Here is a 24,299-nt window from a genome sequence, read left to right as displayed (position 1 = left end):
AGGGGACCCTTTACTTCCATGTGACTTTTGCTCCCTGGGATGAGGTCTTTCTCTTTCATCCCGAAGGCATCTAGTCTGCTTTTTATCATTGCAGCCAGTGTAGAGGAAGTTTGGAAGACTTTTCTCTTGCCCAGGCTGGAAACCAAGTGAAAATAGACAGCACTCGGCTTCTTCTTGCTGGAGGTACCAAAGATGAGTGAACTCAGCTGGTGCAAGCACTCCATCTTTCCCTGGGGAACTGTGGGAGGTCTGTGGCTGAGGGGGTACCCTCGACAATTCCAACCGGTCTCCGACCCAAGCTGGGGGCCAGACAAGGGGCACGCAAGACATGAATCACAGTTGAAGGGTGTGCAGTGGTGCCGGTTAATGGACCAGGGCCAGTACACGTAGGCAAGAGAGGATATACATCCAGGTCACACTCAAGGGAGTGGCATCAATGTTTTGAAGGGAAGGTCGTACGGTTGGATCCATCATCATTAAAACCCATGCCCGTCAATTCTTCTCTGAACACATCAATATCTGGATCTCCCCTGAAGACACAGGTTCCTCCACAACCGTCTCACATATGACTGTTTTCTATCTCCCACACTCTTCATGTATTGGATACGTCCTTTCTAGGTCCACGTTGTGTTTTTTCAGGCCCTTTTCTCTCTCTCTCTCCACCCAACTTTGAATCCCATGCCATTAGACTATACCACCCACTCTGTAGTCATCTTCTGACCCCTTGGGTCATGTTCCCTTACTTCTTGAAGAATGGCTCACTGTCATCGTGTTAAAACTATGTTTAAGTCCTAGTGATTTCACTGCCCACATAGATGACTCTTCCAAAAATCTGGCCTCTCGGTTCCTTGAACTCCTCTCCTCCAGAGAATGTGTCCTCCCCTCTTGTCACTCACTCAAAGTTCCAAATGGACCATCACCAATACCTCACCCCCTCCAACACTTCCAATCTCAATCATCCTGCCTCTGACAACCACCTTACGTTCCCACTTACTTCCATTAGGACCCCAACTCCATCCACCCTTTGCTACCACAATCCATTGCTCCTACCCCCCCTTTTTTTTTTTTTTCTGTCTCCTGCACCTAACATATCATCACTTCTTTCCCTACAAGCTTGGATACTTTGTTCAATCATCATCATACCTTTGCCTCTTCCCTTGAAGTGTTGTACTCTCTTGGCCAAACCAAAACTTCAACTCTGGTTAAATGCAACACTCAGCCCGACTCTGGTGCCTGTGCTTATGAACCTGAACGTGGCGGCCAGGAGACAACACACAGCCTTTGCAGGCCGGCTGTTCACAAGGAGGCACCGTAAGTCATGTTCAATGTTGCCTTGCAGTCACACTATTTCCCTGTCTGTTATTTCCCGATCTCCAAGCAGCTATGGCACATCCTCCAGTCTCTCCTCACACCTCTGACACCTCCTCCTGTCCTCACTCTCTGCTGAAGCCCTGGCTTCTGATTCACTAAGACAACACAAGCAATCGGAAGATGATTCTTCATGGAGATGAAGTCCTTCCATCTCCTGACCTCTCACATCACACCTGCTAATTGGCTTGAGATTTCCTTTTCTTCCCTCCAGGTCCTAAAGACCAACCGTCTGTGCTTCTCCTTAAGACCCCAGCCCCTCTTGCCATCAAGATAATAACACAGTCAGAATATTAAAGATTAATAAACAAGTTCATGAAAGAACATGTTCTCCAAAGATTTACTATGGTCTTGTGGCTCATTAGTACTAAAAGCACCTGATAAAGAAAACACTGAAAGGTATAAAGCCAAAGCTGCCAACATTTCTCAGCAAATTTTCCCCTCCCCAACCTCAGCAAATTTTTAAATGAAGAATCAAAATGTTTTCCCTCTCAAAGTAACAAAACCACATTGTGTACCGTTGCAGTCACTGCTTTAAGTTAATGTTCTGTGATAGCGACCGTAAGTACATATCCGGGAGAACAGTGGTCAGCCAAATCGACCCAGGGTAACTTTGCATAGCGTATTTGCGGCCCTTAAAAAGCTGTTAGAACACAAAGGATCAGGCACTTGGTATTTTGGGCATCTGGAAGAACTGGCTTGGGAAGGGTTCCCTCTCCCCAGACTGACAAACTGTTGTACAGAATTAACTAACATTTAAACGTCAAGCAAGTTTACTAAATTACATGGGGAATAAAATCTGCACTGAAATCAAAAGCAGCTAATCTGCTTACTCCAGGTTGTAATCGACAACACCTGAGCCAATCAACCCATTAACGCTTACCTGTGGTTTGCTGGGGAGATTGGCTGAAAGAGAAAACAAAAGAAATCAATTGAAGGAGCTAGGGTTGCTTTGCTGGTTCCCCCTCTCAGCACGCAAAAGTGTGGAGTGTATGGCTCCCAGCTGTTAAATGGGTGCTAATAAGAAAATAAGAAACAAGTTTTGGTTCCTTCTTCCCTTCCACTCACTCTCTCTCTCTCTTTCTTTCTTTCTGGCTAGATGCTTTAACAAAGACTAGTTTCTTTTCCCTAGTTTCTCATATCCTATGTCCTATAAGATATAAAAATTCGACCAAAATATGCAAAACATATGCTGGCTCTCTCAGATAAGTCCATACCGAAGCATTCAGCAAATAACTTGTTTTGAAAAAAAATTCAAAATTTCCTCTTGAAATCACGCCATGTATTTGATTTATGTATCCGAACAGAGCAAGTTTGCATATTTTGCTAACTAGTACAAATTCTGACCAGCAGGTGATTCGGGAAGTGAAGGGGCACGAGTGTTCAGTTTCTGCCCCCCTTGGCTCACGCTCGCCCCAGGGGTCTAGGAAGCTGGTGGCAATGTGCTTGCCTCAAAGGGCTGGCCAAATTCCCACAGTCTTTAGATACTTGGGCTAATCACTGTGCCTTGTTGGGGCCCAGCTGAGAGCACTGGATAAGTCGTTATATGGGGTCTGATTCGCCCTTGCTGCTGAGCAGCTCGAATTCCTTCCTGGTTACAAAAGTGTGGATGCCCCAGGGGACATTGTGAGGGCGGACACGGGCAGGCGGGTCAGAGGATATTCTGCACCCCCGGTGATGGGGACATCTGGTCAAATAAGAACCGTCCCTCATCATCTAGCATGTTGCATTCCTTCCATCTCTTATCTTTTTGTGCTGAAGGGGAAAAAAAAAGACATCCACGACCACATAGTGGGGGCTTTGTGAGAAAATCAGAGTGAACGAGAAGGGCAACTTTATGATGCCTGGAGGGAACGAATTAGGCTAAAATCCAGCCAGCCTAGTCCTGCCAGATGCATAGGTCATAGCAGGAAAACATGAGTGGGCATCCTTCCCACTGAGCTACGCTGAGGGAGCGCTCTGTTGCACAAATATCAAGGACACCACACACACTTACACTTCTCTTATTATACACGCTTCTCTTACTATACTTCTCTTACTCGTAACGCACAGCTAAACCCAAACCAAAACTGAAGCCACGTTGCTCCAAATCAGCATCATGAGCCCTATAGATTCTTATCAAATAAAAGGCTACGGTACTCCCCTGAACAAACTGCGCCCGTATATTTTTAAAAGAAACCAGGAAATGTTTGCATTTTAGTAGGTTTTGAGTTTGTGATGAATGCCACTCAAGTTTAATAAACACAGGCAACTCACTGTGAAAATATGCCTGTAGATAAAAAATAATTTTAAAAGCATTTGTTGGTCTATCGGCCCCAAATCCTCAGGACTAGTATCCTCTATATATGGATGACATAAATGAAAACACGGCGAGGATTTTACATTAAAAAAAACCCCACTTATAGCAGTTAGTGAAAATTTTAATATGTACATTGGTTAATAGACAACACAAATTCCCTTCATTAATGCCTTGCCAGGAAAAGATGAAAATGCCTTCCTCTCTGCTCTGAAACTTAATGTAAATAATTAAACGAAGACTTTAAAAGGCCATAATTCAAGGATGCTATCAGGAACAACAGGTATATTAATTTGAGACAGAGAAATTCTAAAGTGTTATGCACAACAATGTATAGGTACACACACAAAAATGCCATGTTTAAGTAGGCAATTCATGCAATTAGGATTTATGATTATAGTTTCATTTTAATTCCAGGACTGCCCGGAGTGTAAATTCACTTGTGACCATGCTAATTGTTAATCCACAAAGGATCAAAAGTCAAGATTAACATGCAGATCAATTCATTGTATGCTGGTGACAAGCAGTTTTAAAGCTCTCATTAGTAACAGGGGCTCACGGGATTGGTTTGGCATTGGGAGAGTGCCAATCCGATTTGCTTAGAGAAATCCTCCAAGGGTGGTCAGGAAGCTTTGGGAATGCAAAAGTTTTTTAAAATATTGCTAGCTGAGCAACTTAAAAGAGGCAAGAAAGCAAATGAACCCTGCAAACCTTCTGTATACTATCTTGGGAAACTTTACCAACTAAACCTTCCTGTTAGAAAATGTATTTATTCATGCATTCATTCAATTCAGAAACATGTACTGGGCACAAAGTCTAAGTCAGGTACTATATCTTTTCTGCAACAATTTTTAAAAGGTTTAATAACTTTAGACACAATTTTTAAAACTATGTATCAATTTTATAAATAAATAAGCCTTTTTTTTAAGGGAAAGCTGTCCCTATCTTGGAAAGTAAAAAAAAAAAAAATTTTTTTTTAACATTTATTCCCTTTCGAGTGACAGAGACAGAGAGTGAGGGGGGGAGGGACAGAGAAAGAGAAGGAGACACACTCCGAAGCAGCATACTCATTTCTTTTTTTATTCATTTTGCCTTATAATTATGATTATTTACATTTAATTATATTCTCTTCTAAAATATGCCAGATTAGACTTTTATAACATTTACACATAAGAATATACTATGAAAAATATTTAAGAGTAATTGTTTTGTGACAAACTGTTAAAAAAAAAAACACCATGAATTTTTAATATAAAAAATTTAGGGGCACCTGGGTGGCTCAATCGGTTAAGCTTCAGACCTTGATTTTGGTTCCCGTCAAGATCTCATGGTTCATGAAATTGAGCCCCATGTCAGCTCAGCACTGACAATGTGGAGTCTGCTTGGGATTCTCTCTCTCCCTCTCTCTCTCTGCTCCTACCCAATTCACTCTGTCTCTCTCTCTCAAAATAAATAAATATTTAAAAAGTTTAATGTGGAAATTATACATCTATAGACACTGTAAAGCATTTGATTAAACATATTTCCCATCCTAACTCACTGCCAACTGACTTTTAAATTGAACATGTCCATCATGACATTTAAATGCAAACTTATAAATAGGCTTTGATTTGCAGAATTTGTTCCTAACTAATTATTAATGTATTTGGATTTAAGCTGAACTAAAAAGTAATTTCATTTAGAAATTTAATCTTGAAATTCTGTCTTTTATAGTGACTAAGATGAGGTTTTATCTAGCCATTAAATAACATACAACTCAGAATAAAAATCTCTAGAAAATTCAACCTTAATATAAAAGATTTGATCTGCTCATCTACTGTGGCTGTTATAGCACCTAGAAAACAGGCAACAATCTGATAGTGTAGGGGCTTCAAGTGACCCTCTGAAGCCTTTGTGAGATTCCAGATGGCCAAAAAAGTATGTGTGCACGTGTATGTGTGTGTATGTGCACATACACATTTGCACACATGGGCACATGTTTTTGGGGGAGTGTAGGGACTGACCTATAATAAATACAATTCAAGAAACATTGAGAACTATAACACAGATAATAACTGGAAAATGACACATTCCCAAATATAAATATATTTATGTGCTTATAGAATTCTGTACTATGTCCTTTAGGAAAATACTTCTGAAAATTCAGGGAAGACTGTATTTCAAAGAGCTATTTCCACTCCCTGCTAATGATGGCATTTTTATAAACTGCAGAATTGTAGAAGTTGAAGCATATTTTTTAATGAAGTCAGTATATCTTACTTAACTACCTTCCTGGTGATGCCTTTTTTCATCATTTAGGATGGTATTTGCTGAGGACAGGATGAAAAGGGGAGAGATGAGAAGCAGTTTTATATATGTACTACCATATATAACATATATCTAATATCTACAGTGGTATACCTACATACTAACATCTTACTTCGATGGCTGCCTAGATTTAAAAATCAACTTGAGTGGAAATCACCCTAAAAGTTATAAATAACATATTCAAGTTTCTTTAAAAGATTATTTAAGATAAATTGCGGCATTAAGTAGTTAGCATGCATTCAAGTGCACAGCTTCCCTTTGAAACCGCCCAAGTGAGAGCTCAGTAGAAACCTTGAGATGACGAGAATGAATTTAAAAAGTTTGGGGGGAAAAATCAATAAATAAGAACATTATGTAATTTCCTCTGGGAGTTGGACTGCTTTCATTTGATTATTTTCTGGCTCTTGGTTGTTCATATGGAAAAGTCACAGGGTCATAATCTGTGAAGCCTTCAATTATTTGGCCTTTATGCAGTGACTGTTTCATTCCATGAGAAGAGAAATCAGAAGAAAGAAAACAAAAGAGAAAAAATATCTGAAAATAATCCCCTCCCAGAACTGAATCTGATGACCTCAAAGAAAAGAGAGTGGGGGTGCCTGACTGGCTCAGTCAGTGGAGCTTGACTCTTGATCTTGGGGTTGTAGGTTTGGGCCCCATGTTGGGTGCAGGGATTACTTAAAAATAAAATCTTAAAAAAAGAGAGAGAGCGAATTACATCAGAAAGGACCATTTTCATGCCTTGTTGGGTGCTAAAAGCTCTTTTTTGAAGTAATAACACATTTCGTACTACAGTTTGCACTGAAGAGGGTAACTTCTTCTTACAAAGCAACTTGTTTGGTTTGCCTTCATGTTATCCTTCAGAAGGCACAACAGAAACCTCTCAGAGAGCAGCACCATCACCACAGCCAGTGACACGATGGTATCTAGGCTGAGCTTCATTTGCTTGGTCGACATACGGAATGTTTGCTTTATTTTCAAATCATATTCAATCCTGTTTCTAATCGCGGCTTTTGTTATCTTACCAAAGAAGACAAAGGGCGCCAAGCAGGAAAGAAGAAATGGAAGGGAAGGTGGAGTGGTAGTGCTGGGGTCTTTCATACTCACGGCAGCAAGATGGAAATGTACTGTTGATCTGCTCCATAAACTCCGTGAGGTCCGTGCTGGTGTCGTGGGGGGGGGCCAGCAGGTCCTCCGCCGCTGGGCCAGCAGAGAAACAAAACAATAGACGTTCCGAAATGAACATCCAGCTTTCCACCAAAACCCAACATTGGGAGAAAAACCCTAATCCTGGCCTCTAAATATCAACATGAAAATAAGACTCTATGAAAAGGACAATTTTGGGAAATAATATTAAAACCATTTTGTATCAATTTGTTGGTAATATAATTTCATATAAATAAAATGCATTAGATGTCTCTGTAGGAAGATTCCATGTGCCAAGGGAAAACTTATGAGTGAAAAATAAGTTAATGTGGTCATATTATTTCAATTTGTTAGATGAAATTCCATTAGTTTGCATTCCAAATGTTTTTTCATATAAAAAATATTCTACCAGTTTCTTTTTCCTTCCTTCTTTCTTCTTGGAGACTTTGGCATGGGCTAGCTTATGCTGCTACAAATCTAGAGGTAGTTTTGAAGATACTTTTTAACTTGATTTTTATTCTATAACCAAGAGCAAAATAATTCACTTCTTTAAAACAATTCAGATAATATTAATACCTTAGGTTTTCTTCTGATTAATGCAGCAAAATATATCTTAGAAACAAATTAATTTGGTTAAAATATATGGTCTTCAGTAGAATTTCAGAACTTAAATTTCATCAATAACAAAATGCCATTCCTGAATACTGGTTGACAGAGGCTTTCCTAGCAGAGGTGACAAGTCCCCTTTGTGACCAATAATAGGCTAGGTGAGACCTTGGCCTCAGACAGGGGCAGGAGGGGTGGCAATGTCTATAGGGATGAGGATGGAAAAAGCAGAATATTCATTCCCAGACCTGGGCAGAGAAAACCACGCTTGGTATATAATATACTTTAGGATTATTTTCTGAATACGTATAAATATAAATTTTAAAGACAGAAAATTTACTTTAAAAAAAGAATCACTCTGAAGGCAAAGCCAAAATTAAATTGTTGCTCATCCCCAAACGAAAAGAGTACTTTTTTCCATCTTTCACCAAAATTCAATCCACTACTACACAGTATATAAGCAAATATATTATAGATTCTTATTCTGGAATGTTTGCTTTTTTGGTCTTGTTAAAATGTCTTTGTACGCAGCTGAGCACGAAGAGAGTATGAAACTCCTTTCTGCTCTAAGGTACCGGGGAGTAAGAACACAGTTGAAAATGAAAAACCAACCAATGGCGAAGCGCAGAGCAGAGCGGGGGAGTTGGCCGGGTCTTAAGGACACCAACCTGCTTGGTGGAACTGTGGGCCAGGGTCTGGATCCAGCGAGTAGGTCAGTGCAGCCTGCTGAGGTGAAGGCCAGGAGGAGACACCGTTGATTCGGGAATCAGATTCCGGCTGCAATCACATGCAGATGTTAAGGCAGAGGAAGAACTCAAATAACACGTTTCTGTTTCTTACTTCCATGGATAACTGAGACATGTAGAGTTCTTTGGTCTCAGACATTCAGAACACATGTTTTCATCAGTCTGGTGGGTTCACTACGATCTCAGCTGAATACTGGGTGGTCTGCTCCCTTCAGTTTGGGCTCCTTGAACAGCTCAGTTGGTTATAATGCAAGATTTATTTTTCAGTGTCAGTTTCATCCCTCAATTGTGCTATTATTTTTATGTCAACCAAGTGAATCTAGAAACAGGTTTCATTCATCTGTAAAAAAAAAACGAGCACTGCTTCTCATACAGTAAATTTATCCAATTTCAAAATCAGCTCATTTGTTTATTTAAATCAATATTTAAGTGTGGTATTAGAGACTTAAGAACACAATTTTGGATTCACATGCTTGAATTCAAACTCCACCACTCAGTACCTGCCTGAGCAAATTTTATAACCTTCTATGCCTTGGATTCTTTTCTTTTCCTTCTTTCTTTCTTTCTTTCTTTCTTTCTTTCTTTCTTTCTTTCTTTCTTTCTTTCTTTCTTTCTTTCCTTCCTTCCTTCCTTCCTTCCTTCCTTCCTTCCTTCCTTCCTTTCTTTCTTTCTTTCTTTCTTTCTTTCTTTCTTTCTTTTGAGAGAGAGAGAGAGAGAGTGAGCATGCAAGTTGGAGAGAGGAGCAGAGAGAGAATCCCAAGCAGGCTCTGTGCTCAGTGCAGAGACTGATGTGGGGCTCGATCCCACGACCCTGGGATTTTGACCTGAGCTGAAATCAAGAGTTGGATGCTCAACTGACTGAGCCACCCAGGCGCTCCTGTGCCGTGGATTCTTTATTTGTAAACTGGGGACAGGCGGTGAAACGATTGCCTGTGTTAAAGGATTTTGTGAGGAGGGTGTTCAGTTAGTGTTTCCTCTGAGATCAGAACAGGATCTGACAGCTAGAAAACACTTTGTAAATGCACTCTGCACAAAGCTTTGAAATAGTGATGGATAAATTGACAAGTACATAGTCAAATTAGAAAGCGTGATTCATTTTCCAGGGAGTGCAGAAATTACAATATTCTTGATGGCGGCTTTTCCATTAGATTTATATTAGTTGAAGTCTGGAGGCTCTGCCAGTTTTTACTATCAGGTAAATTTTCCATCTACTTCTGGCATTCACGCTAAGTCATTAAGAAGAGATAAGAGGTCCACAGTCTGGGATACACAAAGCCATTTAGATATCAGCTATCTCTAAAAGCATTACTGTGCAATTCTGGAGGCACATGAGCCATTAGGCAGCTCTGTCTAATGGGGTGGTGAGAGTCAGGGGGAGGGTGCGGAGTGTGCGTATGCAGAAGAGCCGTTAGCTCTCCAACAGGCTCTGGCAAATAAAGATTGTTTCGTTTCTGCAATGATTCCATCGCTGCACTAGGTTAATGATAATACTTCATATTTTAAATCAGAGATTTCAAGAGAAAATTCATCCTTTCCACCACGGGGAAACTTCAAATTCACACTGCTAGAGTATATGTAGCTTTTCCAGTGTATGTGACTGGCAGGGAGGAGGACTCAAACATTCCAAAGGATTCAAAGAAAGCCAGGCTTTGGGGCACTCTAGGGGTACTACTGTTTTCTAATGGGGCACCCTTTGGAGGCCCAAAGTAAGCCTTCCCCAAAACAGTCTAATATAAATTCCGAAACAGTGACAGACATACAGAAAACTATATGGTCAAAAGGGGTGATCTGTGGCCTGTTGTATAGGTAATGCAGAAATTACGCTGTTTTGAATGATTCTGACAAGTTAAAAGATACTGACAGCAACTATGACAAGGTGGTTTTCTGAAATTTGAGAAAATCACTGGAGAAAAAGTTGTTTCTGTCTTTGGATAAATCACTTCTGCAGAAAGGCATGCCTAGTCACTGCCTGGGGCCCCACACTCTACAGTCCAGAGAAAAAGGCAAAAGATGACATGAATGTTGGTGTCATAGATTTTTCAAGAAAGAGAAAGTCTAGCCTCATCTGTGGGGATTCTACCCAATATGCACCTGTTACCAAGGCGTCTTCATTGCTAGTTCTGTGGCATGACTCCCATTCTTTAACTGCTAGATGTAATCAAGTACTTATTTCTCTATGGCATTGTATCTCTATGTGCAGTACTATCTTGTTATATTTTGTACTATCTTGTCTTGGTCCCTAATAAGACTGCAAGCACCAAAACACTCCATCTGATGCCTCTTTTATATCTCAAAGGACAGTATTTTTCAAAATTGTGGGCTATTACCCACTGATGAGCTATAAAATTGATTTGGTAGGTGCTGACCAGCACAAAGAAAGAGAGAGAAAAAAAATGGAAGGGACGTAGAGATAAAGAGAACACAGGAAAGAAGAGAGGAAGAAGGAAGGAAGGAAGGAAGGATAGAAGGCAGGCAGGCACGGGGAGTAAGGAAGAAAGGAAGGAAATTTAAAAGTAGAAAATAAGAGACAGCCTTTCTTTATAATAATTATTCTGTATTTGCCATACAGGTGTGCATTCATCGTAATGTAAATTTTATTTCTTATCGTCAAGAAAGTATACAAATTGCCATAAAACATGGCCCAGTGTTAGGAAATGATAGCTGCACATTAATAAACATCTGTTACTTAATTTCTTGAAAAGAGCTCACTGGAAGAAAGGCTTTAGCTTGAACAGTTCAGATCACTTCCTTCCCCTTAACCTCTACAGAGTTTCCCACATGTGATGTATGCAGATGTATGTTACAGGGTCTTTCCTTTTAAAGTACTCAGAGCTGAGACAGATTTCAGTGTTACCAAAGAATGGGAAACTCCACTTTTTGAGCGATTGGAGGGTGGGATACTTCCATCTGAAGAGGGATTCCTAAGCCAGTCTTAATCAGGTGTGGAGGTGACAGTCTGCAAGTGAGCCCCTCTGCTGATGCTGGGACCATGCTCCGGGACAGAGACGGGCTGGGAGGGGGCGCGGGAGCCCCACCGAGGTGCACACACTCTACCTGCTCCAGCAGCTGTCGAAGGCGGTGGAGCTGAGACTCCAGCTGCTTATTGTGATCTTCTAAAATCTGCATCCTGGCCTCCAGACGACCTTTGTGCTGCCTGAGGAGTTTTGCTTCTGCTATAAGTTCTGAGTCCTCAGATGTGTGGTGAGGAGACACGACAGAGTCTGGAGGTGACCCGACAGGGAGACCCCTTCTCAGGTGCTGCTCCTTCAGCTGCTCATATTCCACCTGCAGGTTTCTAGTGCAGAAAAGGAACAACTGGAATTACTACTGTGGGCACGGTTTTCTCTCCGAAACTGCCCTCGAGCTTCAGATTGAGCTCAGGAGACTTCTTCTCAGGCAGAAACATTAAACAGTGAGATGAGGAAGCAAGGACAAAGCTATAGCTTTAAGCAAGTGTTCCCTGGACCCTCACGTTCATAATCTGCAGCCAGTGCCCCAGCCTGTTAATCCCCGATAAGATTTTGACTCCACCTTGACTTCTTAGAAACCACTTCTGAAAAGAGAATGGGTAGGGATCATACTGAAGTTATTATTAAGGAATCTCCCATTAGAAGTTTGCCCAGGGGGAACAAATCTTCTCCCAGGTTGAACACACCTCTGTTCTTCCTCCAGGTCGGCAATGATCCGCTCCAGTTCTCCGCGTTCTTCCCTTTCTACCGACTTCAGGATCTGAGCTGGGCTCTGGGGCTGGCTGACCGGGGACTCCCCTCCGAGCGTCTGACAGTACTGCTGGATGAGGGCATGCTCGTCCTCCCTAGGGAGACAAATCACACACACACACACACACACACACACACACACACACACACACACCAAGGCTCATGTCTGGATGGAAGTGAAGTAGAAACAATGATGATCGGGATGGCTGCTGGGCCAAGTTTGGTCTAAAGCTCAATGTTCCTCTATGTCTCTTTGAAACTCTAGGAAGATATTTGGGGCACCTAGCTGGCTCAGTCAGAGGAGCATGTGACTCTTGATCTCAGGGTCGTGAGTTCAAGCCCCATGTTGAGTGTGGAGATTACTAAAATAAATAAATAAACCTTATTTAAAAAAAAAACAACTCTAGGAAGATATTTATCTAAAAGGTAGGTACCATACCAACGCATACCAACATTTCATGGTTTGCCTTAGACTAATATGTACATATCACAAACCTCAGAAGAGATATTCTACTCAGCAGAGGTATCAAATAAGGTATACTACTTAGTTAATACAAGAGATACTTTAGGCAAAATCGATAATCGAATGCCAAAAGAGTAGACTAATAGACTTAATCAAAAATAAACTGCTCTACACTAAATGTATATCCCTGAAATTCATATGTGGAAACTTAAGCCTCAGTGTGATGGTACTTGGAGGCGGGACATTTGGGAGGTAATTGGGTCATGAGGGTGGAGCTTCATGAATGGGATTAGCACCCTTAAAAAGACCCTCCAGAGAGCTCCCGTCCCTTCTGCCATTTGAGGATACAGTGGGAAGAGGACCATCTATGAACCAGGAAGAAGGCTCTAACAAGACCCCAAATATGCTAGTACCTTGATCTTGAACTTTCCAGTCTCCAAAACTGTGATAAATAAATGTTGTTTATAAGCTGCCCAGCCTGTATTACTGTGTTATAGCAGCCCAAATGGACTGAGGCCTGAGTTGATTTCACTGTCTTTAGCATTTGGTTGAAAGTCATTTTGTAATGCTTTGTAACCCACAGAATGGAAAAATATAATCCTCATATTCTTTTATTTAAATAACATAACAAAAATGATCATGGTAGATATTCATAAAATATCTGCCATATTTTTATTTGATATTACCATCAATCATTTTGCATTAAAACAGGACATACAGTTATTTACATTCTCCTTCTTTTCTAACTACTGGTCTAATGAATTAGACATATCAATCATGTGGTCGAATCTAATGATTAGCAGAAACGGAAGCATAAAAAAAAGACAAAATTGATACATTCTTGAGAAGTAAATGCTCAGCATCATGCCTGAAAGGTCTTCCTTTCCTTTATGGGGAGATCCAGTCTGATCTCTCTGTACTCGTGAAAATGACAGACCTCACGGCTAACGCTAGCTGGAGGGTCCAGCTACAGAATGAATACTTTAGCAGATTGTACCCGGTGTGTTTTGATGGTGTTGGTAAACAAATCCTGGAAGCTATGGATTTATAGGACAGGGCTTCAGAAAAGCATGTAAGTAGCTCTTAGAGTATAAAATGGAGCTGTCTCATGACAGAACCAGTGCCTGTCAAAGGGACGTGCCTGCAAATGTCCCTTAGAGACCTCACCTGTTGAACTGGGGTCAGAGCACACCCTAATGCAGTCAGAAGGAGTCTGCTGAGCAGCAGTGGCAGTCTGGGACCTCTTTCTTGTGCCCTGCAGCTGACGAGCAGCACTTGATGCTAGGTAAGATCTCTGATTCCTCTGAGTCTGATTTGAAAATCCAACCCTGTGTGACCACAGTTTACTGTGGTAAAAAGGGGACTTGAAATTGCATCTGAGAGTTAGCAAACTCATAGAAAAGCACTGAGATCAGAGTGATATGATGAAGCAAATGAAAGAAAAATGAGTGTTAGGCCTGCAGAACAGCCAAAGCCAAGGTTCAGATGAACTACTGATTGATTTCGTTTGCTTCCTTGGTTGGTAAACCCCTCCCTCCCTCTAAATTTATACATGGAGAAGAAACTGGAAATAAAGCTCATGGATGGGATAAAGACTGAAAGAAGCTATGACATCACCCTTTGATTACCTTTCCTGAGAAAATGTGGTATCGCTGAAAACTAAAGGTGCCTCTAGAAGAATCTCATGCTTGTTCTTAACTTTAGAAGGATGAGGATAAGAGGAGGGACAGGTATGGGACCACTGTAGGGCAGCAGCATTTAAAAGCTCCTGGGCTGCCCAAGTAGCTAAATCAGACAGAAATGTGGCAAGGATGTGTCTGAGGGGCAGGTGTCTTCCTCATGGGAAATAATATGGCCAATGCTCTAAGCCTAACTGTATCATGAAGGGGCAGAAGGGGCAGAAGGGACAGAAGTTGATTATCAGGCTAACGCATCAACACCCTGTGACACCAAGTAGCTAAGGATGGCAAACTTAAACACAATGATCCTTATCACCATCAGTGTTTGGAGGCACTTTATCTGGTTCAGGAGAGAGAATCCATAGTGAGAGAGCATATACAGAGAGGAAAAATACAAAGTATAAAGACATAGTGGAGATAAAATAAAGTCACAGCAAAGTAAGAGAGTAACTGAACATTTTGTAAATATTTCTCAGGCTAAAAAGAAAAAAAGAACAAAAAAACTAAAAAGTCTGAGTACCCCCAAAAATAATAACAAAAGAGAAACATGAAATTTCCCTATTTTAAAGAGAAAGCATCACAAGCAATCAACCAAAAATCAAAACAAAACAGTAGATCTTGCAAGCAAAAGCAAAAGGTTTAGCCTCCTACTCTCTGTAATATTCCATGTCGAAAGACTATGGAACTATATCTAGAGTCCTGACCCAGCCATTGATATGACCAGCCAGATAGCACAAATGTGCAGCAAAGCACTTTGTCCATAGAACAGAAGAAAGAAAGCACAAGTAAGGAAAATGCAAAATAGAGAGAACAAAAGCAGATCTTAATCTCAGGGACTGCAATGACAGGTAAACTGATCTCACGTTGGTTAAAAAAAAAAAAATTTTTAAGAGAGAAACAGAGAGACAGAGTATGAGCAGGTGAGGGGCAGAGAGAGGAGGAGACACAGAATCTGAAACAGGCTCCAGGCTCTGAGCTGTCAGCACAGAGTCCAATGCGGAGCTTGAACTCATGAACTGTGAGATCATGACCTTGAGCCGAAGCAGGATGCTTAACCGACTGAGCCACCCAGACGCGCACATCCCCATCCCCGCTGCCCCCCCAAAAACAATTTTATGATTCCTATGAACAAGCACCTAAAAGGAAACGAAGGACTAAAACTAAAGTTAAAAACATATACAATACGAACAAGAAGCGCTAAAGGAAAACTTGGGTCCCGTAAGCTACCTGGTGGGTCTATGATATGACTGAATCCTAGCACAGAGGTCCTCTCTTGTCGGAAAATACCATCACACCATATATGCCCTTAGAACATTCATGCCAGTAAGCGTCAGACTCAGGGACTATATTTAGTGCTTAATATTAACACAAACTAAATTTTTGCTTTAAGGATTTGGGGACTATCCACAGTGAAACAAATATACACACAAACAAGTCACAATTAGATCTGAGATATAGTTTGTTGTAAACATTGGCCTAGCTTCATTTCTTCTGGGAAGTTGATAGGGTTTAACATATTATTGTAATTATCATCATCACCACTATCTTTACATTCTTTTATTAAGGTATCTGAAAAGGGTTTAAGGCAATTTCTTTAAAAAAAATAATTTATATATAACACATAATTTTAGCCTTAAGTGTTTTTCACAGATTATTAGGCCTAACAGTTAAATATAAAAATAAATACATTCAAGCTCTTAATTATATATAGTAAAAACCAAGAGCATACCCTTTGAGTACAGATAGTACGTGAGGTACCAGACTAGGGCCTTTAAATGTCAATAGTGCTAAAATAGAAAAGGTTGCAAAAATATAGATCTGCGCCACTGAAATACCCTCAAATGGACTCTGTTTATACCATATTTAAGTTGTGCATAGTAAATACTATCTGGATTACAAAATTAGTACATATCAGATGACAAAAGAAGTGTGATTCATTCAATGACCTTTTGAAAGAATGCAAGACATAAATAAATAAAAATAACAATAATTTCCCTCCTTTCAAGGGTTATTCCATTCCAGGCTTCAGAGGTGCAAACAGCAATGCCAGTGCGAACCACACCAGCCTCCCAAGTTAGATCTTTCCACATAAAACAGTGTCACTCAAGGGCAGGCAGCAGATGGGGGGAGAGACACCCTGATGGCAATGGCCTTGGGATCTATCCTTCAGTACCTGCCACTGAGATGCCCTAGGACTATCTTACGTCCTGTTTTCTGTTTGACTCATGGATGCTTAACTCCTCCTAAAAATTAATGTCCTCAAAATTAATGCCCTTTTATATTATCCAGAGCCAGATTTTCAGGAGGAAAGGGAGCACCGGGAATTGGGTGTATGTGGGGAAGAGCTGGGAGACTGATTAACATGTAGGCTGGGGAGGCAGAAGTCCAAGATGCATGGGAGTGCAACAACTCATTAACCAGCTTCACAGAAGATGAACGCAGTCGGGAGCCAGGGAATTGGTTCCACAGACCAATTTGAGGGACAGAAAAAGGCTCAAACCACAGGTTAGGATGGCTGCTTTTCAAGACACAAATGACAAAAGGACCTTGGGTAACTTACAATCCCAAGTTCAAATCTCGAAACGCACACCTCAAAGCACAGGGATCTCTTTTATCACCTATGGCTGAGACCATCCCAAAGCACCTTTAGGAGATGGGTCTTGGAGGGGCTGAATTACAAACTCTCCTGGTTAGGTCTGGACGGTGAAGCAGAAGCGTGCGTGCAGAATGGGCAGGAGCAGGACAAGGAATGTGATGACCCCCAGGGGGAATGAAGATGCCCTGACCTGCCCCCCACCCCCCACCGCAGTTCTCCCATCTGGGAAACCCTCCCCCACGGCACAGTGAGCTGGCCAGGGGTGGTCGGGAGTGCCTGTGCTGGGAGCCAGGCTGCCTGCACCTGAGCTCCATTACTGACTATGAAACCCTGGGCAAGCTCCTTAAACTCTTAGGGCCTCAGTTTATTCAGCTGTAAAATGGTGGTCACAGAAACACGAGTAGCATCTCAAAAGGTTCTGTGAGGATTAAATAAGTGAAGATGGCAAAGTGCTTAGTGCAGCGTCTGGCTCGATACGCTCTGCACGGAGGGAGAGATGGTGGTTGTTTTGTAATCATCACTGTTGTTATTCAAAGGAAACCTAGTAATATTTTTATGACCTAGACTGGAATAACAGAAACCTCCCCTCAAAAGGGCCTGGAGGAAAGGTAGAGAATTCAAGAATGAGAAACATTCCAAAACGTATTGTAGAAATTTGCTAACTAATACCATCTTTTTTTTTTTTTTTTTTTTTTTTTGCTTAAGGCACTCTGAGTTAGCTTTTAGTTTTTCCCAACGATGAAAATTGCTAAGATTCTGATGCTGGCTGCCTCAGGACAGACCTAAGAATGAAACAGAAGAGCTGCCTTGAGGAGCCACCGAACCCTCATTTAGAAGCTGGCGACACTGTTAGGTGGTGCAGAAAACTGTCATCTATCATCTCAGGATTGTTTCATGACCCTGTCGATGCTGGACTTTAGGAATTTTCCAGGGAAAGGCCAGGGTTATGGTGTGCTACATACTTCCTGCCACTGCAGGAAGGTCCCGTAAGAAACAAATACACTGGGACCAAAGAAGGAACAGCATGACGGCATCCTGTTGAGAGCAGCAAACGTTTCTTCCTAATATCCCGTGATCCAAGATGCTACATGATTAGATAGGAAACACAGAAGGTCAGAGAAGCAAATAGTGGGGCTTGGGTCCTAACCCTTCCGTCACAAATTCTGAGGAGTGCTCTCAGCCCAAAGAAGGTAGGCATCTTCATTGGAAGGCTCTATCCACTGGGAGAAAAGGTATTTATTGTAGCATGTGTAATACTTACTTTGTCAAGTCGATAGTACTGGTTACATGGAAATGTTTAAATAAGTAAATATTACACATTTAAGTGAGGATGGTGGACCACCCCAAGTCACACCACTGGATTCCAGATCCAGCACAGGACTTCAATGACTCGGTGTCCTTGTTCGCAATCTTACTCGAATGGAGGAGTCACTGCCATGGTCGCAGGAAAAGAATCCCAGAATATTCAGTAATTCAAATGGTGAAAGGGCAAAGGGCTTCCCGGACTGATCAAAATAAGATTTACTAACATATTCACTAAGAAAATACTAATGCACCAGGAACTGGAAAAAGATTTCACTTTAGTGGCTGATAGATACGTTCTTATAGTGTTAACTTAACTGAATATTACATTTAAGGAAGAGTTTGTTTCCTTGCCTTTTCCAGTAACTAGAGGCCACCTGCATTCCTCTACCTTTAAATTTTTTCTTTTCTTTTTTTAAGTTTTATTTTTGTTTTTGCAGAGAGAGAGAGACAGAGACAGAGACAGAGCATGAGTGGGGGAGGGGCAGAGAGAGAGGGAGACACAGAATCTGAAACAGGCTCCAGGCTCTGAGCTGTCAGCACAGAGCCCGATGCGGGGCTCAAACTCGTGGACAGTGAGATCACGATCTGAGCCAAAGTCAGACGCTCAACCGACTGAGCCACCCAGGTGCCCCCATTCCTCTACCTTTAAAGCCAGTGGCGTAGCATCTGGAAATCTCCCTGTATCTGACCTCTTTCTTTCATGGCGATATCCTTCTCTAACTGACTCTCCCCACTTCTTATAAGGGCTCATGGGATTATATGGGGTCCACCCAAATCTAGGATAATCTCCCCAACTCAAGATCCTTAACTTAATCACATGTGCAAGTTCCATCTTGCTACATAAAGTGACACCTTCTTAAATTTCAGGGATTAGGATGTAGACTTCTTTTGAGGGTCATTATTCTCTCTACCAAAAATGCCCTTCCCATGCTCTTCCTCTGTAGAAACACTTAATCATCTCTCCTTTAACCCATAAGACTCATGAAGATAGTATTTACATCTATAGACTTTTACAGTACTGGGTATATGGCAGTGGCAAGCTGATAAACATTTAACAAGCTTTCCAAAAAATTAATGAATAAAAAGGCACTGAATTGTAGCCTTTGCAATTTCTACGGTTTAAATACTCTCACCAAGGCCAATTTCAAACTAATGACTTTACTGAATGTAGAGTCTGGAAAAGACACGCAGTTGCACACCATCTGACAAATACAATTAATTACCCCAAGAACACAGAAATAGTACAATGAGGTAGACTAAGGCATGATGAGTTTTGAGTATTACCTTCATTTTCATTTGACTCTAATTTATTTAATTGTAAGTGTATACAAATTAATTTCTATAATGGCTCTGTTTAACAAACAGCCTACAAACTTCCTGAAAATGTACCCATCAGATCTCAAAACTGGCCCTAGCACATAACTGCATGGTGGGTATATAAGAAACATTTGTTGGACAGATGGATGAGTTAATATGTCTAATGATGGTATATTAAAATGTATTCAGCTTGTAGTCATCTGATTATTGTTTTCTTTTTCTCAGACATCAGTAATAAATTTAAAAAGAGTGTTTATTTTAATTTGAAGATAGGATGTACTAAATTTGAACATTACCTTTACTCTGTTCAGAGGGCATGACAAACACATTTTAAAGAATTTAAATTTTGTTTTAACTATTTTGGTCTTTATTACTATTTTTTTATTTCATCTAATTCTTTGGCTATTATGAACCTTGTAGAAATTATGTTGATTTAGGGGATACTCCAGATATCTAACTGCTTTATATAAAATACATACTAGTAGTTAAATATGAAACAAGCATTATAAATATGCTATTATCTTGGTTTGGGAATTGTTTCATATTCATAGTACATGAATAATAATGCACAAATCACAACTGTATTCTTGTAAAGTATTAACATGCTAATGTTTGAAATTTAAAATGGAAAAACCTCGTACATTTTTATTTATAAGCTTAATGATAGTAAAACACTTTTAAAAATATTGGTAGGAAGCTATTCTGTATTAGAGTGCTTAAAGTATTTCAATTTGGCTCTCTCCATGGCCTTTTTTAGTATAAGACATCTGAGTGTTATGTTCTGTAACTTTCCTGGCTACCTACAGCTTCCCACCAGATCCAAACAATGAACCTGCCTAAGTCAAGTAAATGTGACACTATTGAAATCTTTTAGATATCATTCAAAATGAAAAAAAATGTTAATTCCGAGGAGGGGGAAGAAAAGGGAAAGGTCCTAAACAATATTACACACAATAATAGGATAATCAGAGATAAAATATTTGCCTAGAAAATTTTTCTGAAAGTATTTTTCTAAAGTCAACGAGGCTTTTCCTGCTTGCTAAGATAATAAAATATTGGCAAGAGAAACAATATTTTTCAATGAAGAGTGGGGACTATATGTCCAAACTTGTGTGGGGCATAGTTGTTAAATGGCAGAGATGATGGAGAAAATGCGAGTCAGCAAAAGAGGATTTTACAGAAGGGCATTATTCTACGGAAATGCATCCGTTAATTATCAACAAGAAGTATCTGACAAATGGAATGAATATCTATACCTGTATTTATACATAAAACAATCCGATCTTCCTGAGGCAGATTAGTTGATAAATACAGGATTTTTTCATTAACTTATATGAAACTAAATAAATAAACATATCCAACTTATGTTATCACAGCTTGAGAGCATAAAATCTATGTAGACATTTTTGTAACCACACTTATCAATTTTGATTGGGATCAAAATTCAGAGCCACAATCAGTGAAGATTACTTCCGACAGCCAGGACACAGAAACTAGCCTTCCCAGGCAGTGCTAATTTCGTGTTTTACTTACACACTTCCTGTGGTAGAGCTGCTATCAGTGAGGAAAGACCCATTAGTCCTTTCCATCTGGGCCAGGCTGAAGAATGAAAAGAAAGAGGTTAGACAGTGTGGCCACACGGGGCATGGTCAGTTGGAGGTCCATTCTCTGTTTTTCTCAAACTGTCATGATTCTGACAAAATAGGAAAAGGTCCAAATCTCGTAACAAGATTGGAAATTTAAAATAATACCTCATCTTGAGCTACCTTTCTACCACCACTGTCTTTAGACTTGTCGGCCTCCATCTTTCACCATGTTATATAGACTCCTAAGGGACCTAGGCTCCTAACTGATTTCCCAGACCCTCCAGTTTGGTCTTCATTCTCAGAAATCTGATTATGCTCCTCTCCTGCCGAAAGACTCTCCATGACCCCCCTTTAACTAAAGATATAGCCCCACTCCTTAGCAAGTGGGCCTTCTTTATCTGACTTGAGCTTCTATTCCTTTACTCCTCATTCCTTTATTTGCAGTTCTTTAAACAAGCCATGTTCTTTCCCAGCTCAATGCTTTTGAGTACATTTTTCCATTAATCTAAGCCTGCCTTTTCCCAGAAATTCTGTCTGGCTGAGACCCAGTTTGAATGTTACTATTTATATGATGCTTAAACTAACCTCTTTAGGCCTAGCTACTTGCTAGCACCAGAGATAGTTACTATACCCTTCGTTTATGAAAGTTTATGCATGCCATCAAGACCAGACGATACTTTATATTGTTTAAGGACTCTAAAATAAACCTCTATAATAAAGCATTAGCATAAATTTAATTACATATGGTAAGTCACATGTGCACCATCTCCTGAGAACACTTTCAATTCCTACTCTCATTCATTAAACTGGGTTACACTATCTAAATCCTGTTTTGTATGGGGTTTGGATTCTCATGAGCTCAATAATCACATCCCATGGAGATTTACTCTTCACAGAATGTACAGCAGGTATTTGGTAAAGTGCAAACTGCAACATGGAAAGATGAGAGCCCAGATTCCAAATATAATGGAATCATGACTCTCGCAAAACATCCCTTAAATCAAGGCATGTTAATGCTACAGGATTCATACAGAAATAGATACGTTCTGGGCGGCAGTGCAGCAGAGGGCTCCCATCAAAGTCTCTTACCGTGTGGCATACTGTTCTATTCTGGAATGGGTGTCATCATGAAACAGCTGAGGAGACTGTGAGGGGCTATAAAAGAAAAAGCAAAGAAACAGTTTTATGTCCCAATATTGACAGATGTTGCTGTTAGGAATGTTAGCTTGGTTAAACACTGAATTTGCCATGCAAACAAACCATGAGGATTGTTACCCAGGAGGTAGACTATTCTCTTAGTTCACGAGTTTCATAATCACCCCCCTGCTAATGACACCGATCAGAGTGCCGGCTCCTGCAGACGGAGCTGTGAATACTCACTCATAGTGCTCTGGCCACATGCTGATGAGTGTCACAGGACTGCAGAGGGGGAGAGGGAAACAGAAGTCACAGAACTAGCACTCGACAGCGATTTCAGACAAGAGCAGCGGGAGGCTGGGGGAGAAGGCATTCTCAACTACCTTCTACTCTCACGTTTGGTCGCCCCGAGGTGCACCGGGGGGGGGGGGGGGGGGGGGGGAATCAAAAGTAACGCAAAGTCCCTGTTTGTTCTGGAGAAGATGCTGTGTATTCAAGTGCCTGCGGGAGCTTTTCACAAATATTACAGGATATTTGTTACAGGACAGCAAACACATCTTGAAATGGTCTTATTGGAAAAAAAAGAAAGAAACAAAAATGCTCATGCAATAAGTTTAAACATAATGCTCCATAATATACCAAGGGATGATGCAATCAGATTTTTGTTCCTCCCGGAGAAGAAACTTGGTCAGAAAGATAAAGTTAAATTCCAAAGACTATATTATCCACTGATGGCAGCGTTGCAGTAAAATGAGATTGTTCTGATTCTCTGTCCAGTTTTAAATGTAAAAATCCGAATCCAAGTGTACACAGAGTATCACAACTCACAGAGACACTGAAAGAAGATGTTACCTAGATCCTCTCCCCTATACCCAGCCCCAAATTTTTACATTATCAATAAGGCTGAAAGCAACTGGATGGTGATACGCTTTCTTCACACAAAATTCTTTCCGGAAGTTGAATCTCTGAAACTGATAATATCAGGAAATGTGTTCGGCTTGAGTCAGGCCTGACTCTGGAGCTTGATCATTCAGTACCACTCCCGACCCTGGGGGACCCTAGGGGAGCTACTGATGAATATGGGAATTTTAAAAGTCTAAAGGAAATGAGTTCTCTATTTAATTAAGTAAGTCTCCTGCAAGAGCTCATGTTGATTGAAACAAAGGAGGAAAGTTTAAATCATTCTAGATCTACTTGATTCTATTTCTATTATACATACAAACTTAAGAAAAAGTTAATGATCTCATTATCTCCTGCTGGAAGCTCAAGTTGATGTTTGAATAGCAAAGACTAAGAGATGAAGGGCACCTGACTGGGATGAAAAACTAAGACTATTTGGACCTCCTTTCAAAAACAGGCATTTATCCAGGCTGTGTCTGTCAGAATATCTGTAAATAGACTTAATCATCCACATGTAAGATAGTTAAAACAACAATGAAATAACAAAGTATTATTCAATAGATACGGATGTTAAGTGTTATGCGAATGATTTACTATAAACTTTCCAAAAAATAATAACTACTCGAGAGAGCATTTCTAAAACTCAAGTGTACTACAACATTTGCAATGAACTTTAAGCACGAGAGAAATATGTTGTTCTGATCTTAATTGAAGCTGGAAAAGCTCTGTGAAACCACATGACTAGTACTTGTGAAGTTAATGCAGTCAGCACAAAAATGATTCATTGAACTAAGATAAGAATGGCAGAGGTAGAAGGCTGAACCAAAGAAGTTCTCAAAAGAAAGTTTTTTATATATTGAGAACATTTCTAAGAAAAGAAATAAAGATTAACAAAGTCAAACTGAAGGCTTCATTGACTTCAAAGTATTTTGATTTGTAGAGAAAAAAAGGTTAAGTGATACATCTTCTCATTTAATTCTGGGAGACAAAAACAAGGCAATATCCTCACTGAGGCATAGTTACAGAGTCTATAATTTAAGAGGGTTCAAAATAAGACCGATCTATGTGTTAGTCCACAGTTAATAATGTAGCCTATCCCTGCTTTCCAGAGTGGTGGCTGAATAGGGTGTT

At 40.4% G+C, this 24,299-nt stretch overlaps 1 protein-coding gene across 3 annotated transcripts in view; it reads right to left on the bottom strand.

Moving 5' to 3' along the window:
- UTRN (utrophin) overlaps positions 1–24,299 on the bottom strand; it is a 514,156-nt gene that overhangs the window by 2,195 nt on the left and 487,662 nt on the right. For 2 of the 3 annotated variants that reach the window (XM_042987266.1, XM_042987264.1), the window contains 8 exons: positions 22,512–22,550; positions 22,221–22,286; positions 21,079–21,144; positions 12,122–12,280; positions 11,521–11,761; positions 8,389–8,497; positions 7,076–7,168; positions 2,252–2,274 (listed from right to left, as the gene is read on the bottom strand). In XM_042987266.1, the coding sequence (XP_042843200.1) occupies positions 2,252–2,274; positions 7,076–7,168; positions 8,389–8,497; positions 11,521–11,761; positions 12,122–12,280; positions 21,079–21,144; positions 22,221–22,286; positions 22,512–22,550 (796 nt within the window). The remainder of the gene's footprint in view (positions 1–2,251; positions 2,275–7,075; positions 7,169–8,388; positions 8,498–11,520; positions 11,762–12,121; positions 12,281–21,078; positions 21,145–22,220; positions 22,287–22,511; positions 22,551–24,299) is intronic. The other variant, XM_042987265.1, reaches the window with a different exon arrangement.

This window comes from Panthera tigris, chromosome B2 (assembly GCF_018350195.1).
Source record: "Panthera tigris isolate Pti1 chromosome B2, P.tigris_Pti1_mat1.1, whole genome shotgun sequence".
Classification (NCBI taxonomy): Eukaryota; Metazoa; Chordata; class Mammalia; order Carnivora; family Felidae; genus Panthera; species Panthera tigris.
The sequence above is the reverse complement of the archived record's forward strand: the minus strand, read 5'-3'. Positions and strand labels throughout refer to the sequence as shown.